We start from the raw sequence: 11890 nt of genomic DNA, 5'->3' as shown, positions 1-11890 counted from the left end.
TGACTTTCCTAACAGAGAAACAGACACAGAGAGTTAGACAAAATGAGGAGACAGAGGAATATGTCCTAAATGAAATAACAGGACAAAACCACAGCAAGAGACTTAAGGGAAACGGATATAAGTAATAAGCCTGACAGAGAATTTAAAGTTATGATCGTAAAGATACTCACTGGACTTGAGAAAACAGTGGAGGGCATCAGTGAGACCCTTAACACAGAGATAAAAAAGAATCAATCAGAGATGAAGAACACAATAAATGAAATAAAAAGTACACTGTATGGAATAAATAGGCTAGAGGAAGCAGAAGAAAAATTAAGTGACCTGGAGGACAGAATAATGGAAAGTAATCAAGCTGAACAGGTGAGGGGAAAAAAAATTATGCAAAATGAGAACAGACTTAAGGAACTTAGTGACTCCATCAAGTGTAATAACATTCACATTATAAGGATCCCAGAAGAAGAAGAGAGAGAAAAGGGGGCACAAAATTTTTTTGAAGAAATAATAGCTGAAAACTTTGCTAATCTGGGGAAGAAAACAGATATCCAGATCCAGGAAGCATGGAGATCCCTCAACAAAATCAACCCAAGGAGGTCCACACCAAGCCACATAGTTATTAAAATGGCAAAAGTAGTGATAAAGAGAGAATTTTCAAAGCAGCAAGAGAAAATAAGACAGTTCCATATATGGGAAACCCATAAGGCTATCAGTGCATTTTTTAACAGAAACTTTGCAGGCCCCAAGGAAGTGCCATGATATATTCAAAGTGCTGAAAGGAAAGAAAAAAAAAAAAATCTGCAGTCAGGAATACTCTATCCAGCAAGGCTATCATTCAGAATAGAAGGAGAGATAGAGTTTCCCAGGCAAACAAAAGCTAAAGGAGTTCATGACCACAAAACCAGCCTCGCAAGAAGTATTAAAGAGGACTCTTGGAGTGGAAAGGAAAGACCATAAGTAAGAGTAAGAGAAGTAGGAAGCACAGAAGCAGTAAAAGTAAGTATATCTGTAAAAATCAGTCAAGGAACTCACAAAATAAAAGGATATAAAGTATGACACCATGTACCTAAAATGTGGGGTGGAGAGGAGTAAAGAATGGGTTCAAGCTTAAGTGACCATCAACTTAACATAAACTGCTATATGCAGAAGATGTTAAAGATGTTATAAACAAACCTAATGGTAGCCACACATCAAAATCCAGTCATAGATATACAAAAAATAAAGAAAAGAATCCAAGTATATCACTAAAGAGTTAGTGAACTGTGAGAGAAGAGAGCAAGAGAAGAAAGGATCAGAGAACAACTACAAAAACAACCATAAAACAAGTAACAAAATGGAAATACATACCTGTTAATAAATACTTTGAATGTAAATGGATTAAATGCTCCAATCAAAAGACACAAGGGGACAGAATGGATAAAAAAACAAGACCCATCTATATGCTGCCTACAAGACTTATTTCAGACCTAAATACACATGCAGATTGAAAGTGAGGGGATGGGGGCACCTGGGTGGCTCAGTCAGTTAAGTGTCTGCCTTCAGCTCAGGTCGTGATCCCAGGGTCCTGGGATTAAGTCCCATATCTGGCTCCTTGCTCAGCAGGGAGGCTGCTTCTCCCCTGCCTGCTGCTCCCCCTACTTGTGCTTGCTCTCTCCCTCTCTCTCTTAATCTGTGTCAAATAAATAAAAAAGAAAAGAAAAGAAAAGATACATCTTGGAAGGAGGGCTGCTCTAAGACTAGTGCAGCTCTCACTCTCTCTCCTTCAGTAAACCTCTGGAAACAGTATAGGTCACCACCAATATCAGGAAATAGTTTTCCTACCTAGCTCCTCCCTCAAATGCTGTTAACTTTGTCTAAATAATGCCAAGACCTTTAATATATTTAAGTAACACATGATGCCATAACAACCACCAAAGTATTAGGTGCCTCTTTTCTTTCTTGCATTAAATACACACCCACACCCACCATTCTTAGCAATTCAAATTATGGAAAGAGGGATATAAAACTCTCATCTTAAAGAATTTAAGGCTACTTTCCAAATACTAAAATAACAATGCAACAATAATAGTTTAACATTGATAGAGGGCCAGAAAGTACTGTCCTAATTATTTTAGATCTATTAAGTCATTTAATCCTCCAACAATCCAGTAAGGGTGGGGAATAGTATGACCACCACATCATCTTTCCCAATAGCTTTATTTTTATTTTTTTAAGATTTTATTTATTTATTTGACAGAGACACAGCGAGAGAGGGAACACAAGCAGGGGGAGTGGGAGAGGGAGAAGCAGGCTCCCCAAGAAGCAGGGAGCCCGATGCAGGGCTCGATCCCAGGACCCTGGGATCATGACCTGAGCCGAAGGCAGACGCTTAACAACTGAGCCACCCAGGCACCCCTAGATCAGCTTTAAATGGGCGTGGGAGAGCTAGCCTATTTGAATTGAACTGGCTAGGTATCTCAGTACCTTTTACCTAGGAGGTACAAAAAGGTGAGATTCATAATAGCTGCTCAGTGAATAGCTGAAGGATAGCTGAAGAATTAATCCCAGGTATTAGATATGAAAGGTATATTTTGTTGTTGTTTTTTATATTAAAATCTGCCCTTAGCAGTTTAGCATAATAGGGCTTTAGCCTCAGCTTCCAAAGCAATTAGCACATCTCCCAATATCTGGCGGAACGTTCTGAAGAGGGAAAATTACAAACAACATGATGTAATAGTGTGGAATAAACTCTGCTACCAGATCATCTTTTCTGCAATATTTTCTCTCTTAAATATTTGGCTGAATCTTTACCAGGATAACCTCATTTCAAACAAGCTTTTCATGAAAACCTGTGCTCTAGAGCCCACCCACATTTTTCTGAGAAGATGGAATGGTTCAGAGCAAGGGACTTTTCAAACAACTTTTGTCATTAACATTTATTTCAATTAAAGACATGTGAATTCAGAGTTAATGTAAGATAAAACCCTTCCAAAGTATTTGGCAAAAGAAATAGTACTAAGAGTTTGATTAAAATGTTTTTGGTACCTGTGCTATGTATTACAGACATTAACAAAATAAAAAGCATATTCTGAAGAGAATCAAATTCCGATAAATTCTGGTTTGTAAAAATCAATTCACTGGTACAGTCCTCCCCGGGGAGAAGCAATTTGCCTTTTTACCATTAGTTAAAAATCTAAAGAGCATACTTCCTCTTCCAGTTGTGACCATCACCACACTATATAACATGTACAAGCCTAAATACTTTTAGTCAGAGAATACAGTAAAAGAAACAAGACTCTGGTATTTAACAGAGTTTACAGATCATGTACTATAAAACATTTTCTTTTGAAAATAAAAAATTTATAATCTATTTCAAAAATATCAAACAATTGAAAAAATATCTAAACTGGAACAAAATTGGCAAACAGAAGTTAAAAAAACTTGGAAAAGCCATACATATAACATCAAATAACATCTAGCTTCATTTATCAACTAAAACACTCACTTAAGATGATTTCTGTATGTGTTAACTGAGTTTAACACTTCAACATTTCAATAGAAACTGCCATTCTGTCGCACATTATCAAAGCCTGTTCTCTAAATTTGAAGAAATTCCAATTATAAGATAAATGAAGACTGAAAATAGAAACAGTGCATCTTAAAGTTTTTCAGAGGCCTACATACAGGTAATTTTCAAACACATAATTTTTTATATGCTTATGGTTTGGAACAAATTTTCCCTGAGCACTCTTTCTGCTTGGTTAGAAAAATTAAAACATGATCTATAAAATAGAATTTAGTTTGATTTCTACTGAATGTATGCCATTTTTCACCCATCAAATGTATTTGGGAATGTTTCCTTCTAGACATTGCTAAAGTACTAAGTAACTATAACTGTTTGAAGGGGCTATTCAAATGGCTTAAGAAATATGGTTAAGTTTTAGAGCCCTGAGAACTGCACAGTGGGTGTTCCATACAACCAAAATGATTTACTATCCTAAAACTACCAATAGTTGTTTTAACAAATTCAGAATGGCACTGGTGTCACAGAAGAAGAGGTACTAATCGGTAATTTCAGCTCAGATAACCAATAGATAAGCAATAAAAACCGAAAGAAAAACAAGTTGAATTAACATTGTGCTTTCCATGGAATAATGCTGAAAAAAATTAACTCTCCTGCCCAACACAGGAAATACCTCACACCTTGAAACTTTCTTTAATGCAGTCTTGAGACCTGTCACTCCTTAATACTCATGCAAACTTAAAATTAGCATCACTGGGAGTTTCATCACACAAGCTGCAGTCCCCAATGCTATCCCAAGATTTACAGCCCAAAAGACATGCACAGTACCACCACCAGCTGTGTTCCCTTAATTTTTTAAGGTCTTAAGAAGTCCTAGCTACTTGAGAGTTTAGGCCTCTTCTCTTTCAAATAAATAAAGGATAACAAATATCAGGAGCCTTAACTATGCAAATTTGTAAATACTAATTTTCTACATAGCCTAGTGTCACATTAAAGGAAAATCAGATTTAAGAAGTTTCATATTTACAATTTTGGATTTCAGAAGACCTAACTATACATTTCCCTCAGCACTATGATTTATGTGGTTTGCAAGAATAATTAATAAATAACTTAAAACATTTAGAAGTCATTGTTCTGAAGATCTTCAAGAATTGAGCAATTTCAGATGTCCAGAGGTGTGTCTTCTGTCTTTTTAGTTATAGTTAAGGTGATTTATGCAGGACGCCCTGGACCAAAACGGCTTTTAGACCTAGATTTTTTAAATAGAAAAGAAGGTCAGAGATGCGTCTAAAATAGCAGGAAGTTGCTGTTGCTTTAGGTTACGTTTGCTTGACAGTATCAAAGTTTAATGAAACTTCCTGTAGCCCCATAATCCATTTTTAAAAACCCCTGGAGTGAGACATACTTTGGAATTCAGATTTTTTTTTTTAAAAGATTTTATTTATTTATTTGACAGAGAGAGAGAGAGAGAGAGAGAGAGACAGCACAAGCAGGGGGAGTGGCAGGCAGAGGCAGAGGGAGAAGCAGGCTCCCTGCAGAGCAGGGGGAGCCTGGTGTGGGACTCGATCCCAGGACCTGGGGATCATGACCTGAGCCAAAGGCAGTCGCTTAACCAACTGAGCCACCCAGGCGCCCTGGGGGGTGGGGCAGATAATATCATAGATAAATTATATATCATGGATTGGAGCAGTGCCTTATAAGCAAACACATTAACGCTTCTTCAGTGAAACAAATGAACATTTATATTCAGTGAGATAAATACAAACTATAAATAGCATCATAGTAGCTCAGTTTGGGTTTGAGTTGCCACAAATGTATAAAAAAGTCTTACTGGTTTTCTGAGATTTCTGGATTTCAGAACTGCTGATAAGGCATCTAGATCTGTAGTATTAATGATCCAATCTCAATAACTTTTAATCTTTAAAAGAAAATTTGTGATGTAAAATGATAGAGGATCCAACAAGTTAGATTTTATTAAGAGAAATAAAATAAGGAACAGGAAAGACTTCAATGATTTAAATAAATAATATATTACCTATAAACAGTATAAAATTCTACTAATTCACAGTAGCAGTAGAGCTTACATTTCTTTCTGTAGCTGGCTCAGAACAGAGCTGATTCAATCAACAGGAAAACTTAAAAAAACTAGACTTTCATTAAATTTTGTGCTTATGACCTTTTTAAGCCTTATGTTTAAGTTAAAATCTGGTTCTGATTAATGTCTTGATGATCTAACCCTTGAAACAAAACAAACCAAACTCCAATTATGTGCTGCTAGTGTTCATATGATTTTCCCTAAAAAAAGAAAATCACGGGGCACCTGGGTGGCTCAGTCAGTTAAGCGGCCCACTCTTGATTTCGGCTCAGGACATGATCTCAGGGTTCTGGGATCGAGCCCTGTGTGGGGCTCCATGCTCAGCGGGAGTCTGCAGGAGATTCTCTCCCGCTCCTTCCCTCTGCCTCTCCCCCCGTTTGCACTCTCTCTAAAAATAAATAAATCAATCTTAAAAAAAAAAAAAGAAAATCATCTCAAAGCCAGTGGTATTCTGAATTTGTTTATGCTGATTTACCTTGTATTTTTTTCTGAGCTGCTTTGCCGTGCAGTTACTGGCACTGAGGCCTTGATTTGCGCTTCGAGTCTGGAATAAATACCTCCTGCAAACTGCAGAGTAAAGGGGCAAAATGGAGTTGTTATTTTTATGGAATCAATAGAAGCTCTGCTTTATGAAAATGGTATTACTTTTTAGCTTAGAAGTAATTCTGATTTTCAAAATTCAGGTCCTTTGAATTATAATTTCTGTGAATAATTTTACAGACATTAAAAGTCACCCTTTTTAGTGCACAGTTCTGAATTCTGACAAATGCATACAGTGGTTTAACCATCATGACAAGGGAGACATACAACACTTCCATCACCCCAAGAAAATACCCTTGTGCCTCTCATACGTCAACCCATTTGCCATGATCAGTTCCTGGAAACTACTTATCCTGTTTTATTGTCCCTATAGTTTTACATTTTCCTAAACATTATATAAGTAGAATCATAGAGTCTGGAGCCTTTTCAGTCTGGCCTTTTTCACTTTAGCATAATGTATAGGAGATTCATTTATGTTGCTGATGTATCAGTAGTTCTTTCTTTTTTATATGTACCACAGTTGGTTTATTCATTTAGCAGGTAAAGGACATTTGGGTTGTTTCTAGTTTTTGGCATTTCTGAATTTCTAAAACCACTATAAGCATGTGTGCACTGATCTCTGCGGTGACTAAATGGTTAACTTTATAAGAAACTGACAAACTGTTTCCCAAAGCGGCCATTCCTTTTCGAATCCCTACTGGCTATATATGAGAGTTGCAGTTGCTCTCCATCCTCGCCAGCATTTTTTTCTTTCTCCATTTTAGACATTCTAGTTGGTATCCAGGGGTATCTCACTGAGGTTTTAATTTACATTTCCCAATGACTAATGATGTTGCATCTTTTTGTGTGCTTATTTGCCATCTATATCCCTTCTTTCATGAGGTGTCTGCTTAATCTTTTGCGCATTTAGTTTTATTGGATTATTTATTTTATTATTAAGTTTTGAGAGTTCTTTATAAATTCTGGACACAAAGTCTTTACCAGGTAAGTGTTTTACACATATTTTCTCATAGATTATAGCTTATCTTTTCATTTTCTTAATAGTGTCTTTCAAAAAAAAGTGACTCTCAAAAATAGTGTCATTCAAATTTTGATGAAGTCCAATTTGTCAATTTTTTCTTTTATAGATCATGCTTTTGGTGTCACAACTAAGAAATATTTGCCTAACCAAGGTCACAAAGATTTTAGAAGTTTTAACACTGTATGTTAACTATATTGGAATTAAAATTAAGAAAAGAAAGGCTTCAGAAGTTTTATAGGGAAGTAAATTTTTAAATAAAAGAATTAGGGCAAGAGTAATTATAAATACATAATACCAATACTGATGTTAATATATAGTGTTATGACTAATACATAATTTTAGTAAGAACATAGGTATTTCTAGTCATCATTTTCAGCAAGATGACATCTTATTTTAGAAATAATATCTAAGCACTGCCTACAGAGTTGACTGAAATCAGCAACTTCCAAAAAGTCACCCTCTGGGTAGTCAGCATTTGATCAGCAATTTCACAGTTAATCTACTCTTGGTGTGATATTACACTTCCAGCAATAACCTACTTTCTGTGTGTGCTATAGAGGACCCATGGGCCATGGATAATAACATGGAGAACGTTTATGTGAGTCAACTGGCTAAATGGGACAGAATATAAAAATATATTAAAGTATTTAAATTGGTCTTTTCAGATTCTGCCTAAAACATCTTTATATACCTCATGATGAAAATAAAGTAGGAAGGTATATCTAAGCAAGCACAGTACACTAGCACATAATTCTTACTTCTTTTGCTTCCTTTGACTTGACTCGGTCAAGATCACCCAATCTCATCTTTATTAGGTGCCCTGTAATTTCAGACATCCGCCGCTGATCTGGAGGTAAAAAATAATAAACCTAACTTTTTATGAAGATGATTTATAACTTTTATTTCTTAAAGAACACTTCAGTTATCAAGAATTTATGAAAATATCATTGGATACTATTTTACAGACATACACACTTATTTATCTTTGAAGAACTTTAGACAGCAAGTGGCAAATGGCTCATACATAGATAATTGTGCTGGTTTTAAGGCTACTTAAACCAACCTAAAATATGATAGTCAGTCATCTTTAGAGTGCAAGTAATGGGCAACAGTCAGCCTGATACCTCCAAACCACAGATGTATAAAACAGTACATTATCTGCTGGGATTGTATACTAATAAAACTCTGGTTGAGGGCTGCCTGGGTGGCTCAGTTGGTTGAGTGTCACACTCTTGATTTCAGCTCAGGTCATGATCTCAGGGTCATGAGATCAAGCCCCACATCTGGCTCTGTGCTCAGAGGGGAGCCTGCTTGGGATTCTGCATCACCCCTTGACCCTGTCTTTTAACAAACAAATAAAAATTCTGGTTGATTCCTAAGGGAATGTGCGAATTCTGAGCCTTATTCTAGTTGGAATTTTTTAAGCTATTCAGCATACTTCATAAAATGAAAGATTCCTATCATTGATATTTATACCTAATTTGTACATTACGTACATATTAAAACCTACCATCTTCCCTTTGTGCATCCTGGTTGAATCTCAAGGATCTTGTGGCATCCCATTTATTCTTCTGCATACTCACACTATTAGAAAAATTAAACAAAAATCAGCATTGATGCTTTAAGAGCGGTTATCTGATTGGATTAAGGACCAATACTCACATGAAAGGAGACACATCTCTAGAAGTTGACTAAAAAAGAGTAGACAACATTAAGGTCCAATTAGAACACATTTACTGATTTGTGTTATAGTTAATAATAAAAAGCAGCTTACATTTATTGAGTTCAAGACACTGTACCAAAAGCATTACAAGTATTATTTCATTTAAGCCTTGCAATAACCACATGAGACAGCTGCCATAATTATCTCTATAATAAAACAGGTTCAGAGAAGTTAAGAAACTTGTCCAAAGAGATACAGATCTAGAATTTGCACCCAGCTTTATTTGTCTGACCTGGAAGCCCCAGCTTATGCAATCTTTTAGAATTCACCCATTTGTGTGCTTGTGGTACTTAGCATGCAGATAAGTGTATAATCTGCCCAATGTAATTGTGTGGAACTTGTTGCAACCCAGCCCTTCATACATTTTCGGAATCCATGGTTTCTCTTTTAGTCAAATGTGGTTACTACTGTCCTCTTATTCTTACCTGGCTTTTTACCCCTTCCTTCAAAGGTATGGGAAATAAAAATTATTTTAAAAGGTAATAAAATATAATTTATTTAAAAATTATAAAGTCTACTTACTTTTCTTATTTCAAAGTCTATCTTATTTTTGAATAAGTAATATTGGCTCAAAATTCAAAAGTTACAAATAGCACATATAGTAAAAAATCTCTGTTCCCCATTCAATTCCCTTCTTTAGAGGCAATCAGTCTTTTTTCAACTTCCTTTGCAGTTTTTCAGAGATATTTTATGCATATATAAAGACATATATATTCCTCTATCCATGCTACAGAAATGTTAGAATATGCCAATTTACATACTATTCAGCACTTTCTTTTTCTCACCTATCAATATATCTTAGAGATCTTTAATCTCAGTTTATATGGAATTTCTTTGTTCATTTTTATACTGCTAGCATTTCACTGTGGTATATTGTTACTCTTCTTCAGATTTTTCCTGGCTATATTTGCCTGCTTATTTCTCAATATGAACTTCAGAACAGTAATGGATAATTTAGAGCTACCTTCTCTAACGCCTTTTCTTTCTTCTGACCACAGGGTGAAGACATCTGCTTTTTTGGTTGTTTTGTGAACTTCTTTGGCTTTTCCTTTTTCCCTGACAATAGAGAGTCAATGTTATGTCTCACATGCTTCTCCAATGCACTTGATACTTACTTACAAACAATAAAATAAAATCATTAAAAAACATTGTTTCTTAAAATTAACAAATTACCTCTAAATAAAAAGTAAATATATGGAGAAGTCAAACTGAATGTGTTTTTACAGGGGTTCGTTTTAATTACTTTTCTTCTTTCTACTTGATGAAAAACTTTGGGGGAAAAGTCAGGGAAATGAATTCAAAGTCCCAATGAAACTAGATGTTGAAAATGTTGGGAAAAACTATACATATTTCTCTAAATCTAAATAGTGGAATCATCACCTAATTCCAAATTTTTATATATATAAAAATAACTATAACTCAGAAAAACACAGTTTGAGAGTGGAATAAGTGAACTCACAAAAAAATCTTTAAAATGTCTTTTGCCTGGGGAGGAGGAGGGGCCATGAAGATAAAAATGGAGATAGGACAGAAATGATCTCGGGAGGAAGCAGATTTGGGGCAAACTGTATTCTGGACTGGTGCATTTCTACAATCAATATTCTGAATTTATTCAGGCTGACAGTGTAGAGGAGAAAGGAGAGGAAGAGAAAAAAGGGAGGGGAAAGAGTCATTTCTCTTAAATCAATGTATGAATGTAAGGATAGTACATTAGATCACTTTCCCAAACATCAATTATTTGTATACCACCTGTGCAATTTTTGCTCTATCATTTAAAGGGAAACTTTATATTACTACCACAAATGGAAAACCTGTAAAATGTGCTACAAGGAAGATAACCTTGAAGATACTAAAATTAAAAAACAAACAAACAAACAAAAACCCAAAAATGGATGCCTGGGTGGCTCTGTCAGTTAAGCGTGCAACTCTTGATTTCAGCTCATGTCACGATCTCAGGGTCTTGAGATCCAGCCCCAAGTCAGGCTCCGTGCTGGGCATGGAGCCTGCTTAAGATTCTCTCTCTTCTGTCCCCTCTCCCCCACTCATGCTTGCTCTCTCTCTCTCTCTCAAAATAAAATAAAGTAAAATAACATAAAAACAGTATTAACAATCTAGATAGACTGATTTGCCTCCTGACAAGCCCTGAGTCCCTGACATGTGTTTATAGTTAAAATGGGAGATAAACAAGTGTTATAAAATTGCTAATAGACATGATAGGGTGAGATTTGATAATTGAATGTGAAGACAAGTTCTTTCCAAAGAAAACAATGATAAAAACAGAACAAAAATATTATAAACCATTATCTGTAGGTACTGGCAAATAATCAAAGGGAGGTAGAAAGTTGAGTGTTTATATTTAAAAGATGCATAAGGTAGGGAAGTGGGTGAGGGGGAGGGGTAGGGGTAAAACAGGAGACACGGATTAAAGAGTACACTTATAGTGATGAGCACTGAGTAATGTATAGAAGTGTTGAATCATGGGCGCCTGGGTGGCTCAGTCAGTTAAGTGGTTGCCTTCAGCTCAGGTCATGATTCCAAGGTTCTGGGATCAAGTCCCATATCGGGCTCCCTGCTCAGCGGGGAGTCTGCTTCTCCCTCTCCCTCTGCCTCTCCCCCACTGCTCATGCTCTCTCTCTCTCAAATAAATAAAATCTTAAAAAAAAAAATTGTTGAATCACTCTATTGTACACCTGAAACTATTGTAACACTGTATGTTAACTGTACCAGAATTAAAATTAAAAACTTAAAAAAAATAGATGCATAAGGTGAGATCTGTGAGTTTATGGCTTTCTGCCTGAGGGCCCTTCCCAATACCTTGAGCCAAGGGAGGAAAATTACAGCCTTATGAGTTCCAGGAAAAAGATGTTAGAATTCAAAGTAAGAGAAGCTGGAAGTTTAAATGGAAAATTTTGGGAGAAAGTCACAAAAGACTTGAGATCTAAAATGTGACTGTAAACTCTGCTCAAATGAGTATTAAATTATGAAAGTGTATGGGAGACCCGAGGAAATCCAGCT

At 35.8% G+C, this 11890-nt stretch overlaps 1 protein-coding gene across 4 annotated transcripts in view; it reads right to left on the bottom strand.

Annotated features, from left to right (window-relative positions):
• Positions 1 to 2894: 2894 nt before the first annotated feature.
• SANBR (SANT and BTB domain regulator of CSR) overlaps positions 2895 to 11890 on the bottom strand; it is a 54276-nt gene continuing 45280 nt past the window's right edge. For all 4 annotated transcript variants that reach the window (XM_006733194.3, XM_031028003.2, XM_081833590.1 and 1 more), the window contains 6 exons: positions 9840 to 9931; positions 8815 to 8843; positions 8663 to 8736; positions 7911 to 7999; positions 6067 to 6158; positions 2895 to 4745 (listed from right to left, as the gene is read on the bottom strand). In XM_006733194.3, the coding sequence (XP_006733257.1) occupies positions 4709 to 4745; positions 6067 to 6158; positions 7911 to 7999; positions 8663 to 8736; positions 8815 to 8843; positions 9840 to 9931 (413 nt within the window). In that variant the 3' untranslated portion in view covers positions 2895 to 4708. The remainder of the gene's footprint in view (positions 4746 to 6066; positions 6159 to 7910; positions 8000 to 8662; positions 8737 to 8814; positions 8844 to 9839; positions 9932 to 11890) is intronic.

This window comes from Leptonychotes weddellii, chromosome 10, assembly GCF_054177405.1.
Source record: "Leptonychotes weddellii isolate Sample4059 chromosome 10, ASM5417740v2, whole genome shotgun sequence".
Taxonomy (NCBI): Eukaryota; Metazoa; Chordata; class Mammalia; order Carnivora; family Phocidae; genus Leptonychotes; species Leptonychotes weddellii.
This window is presented reverse-complemented; position numbering and strand designations above follow the sequence as displayed.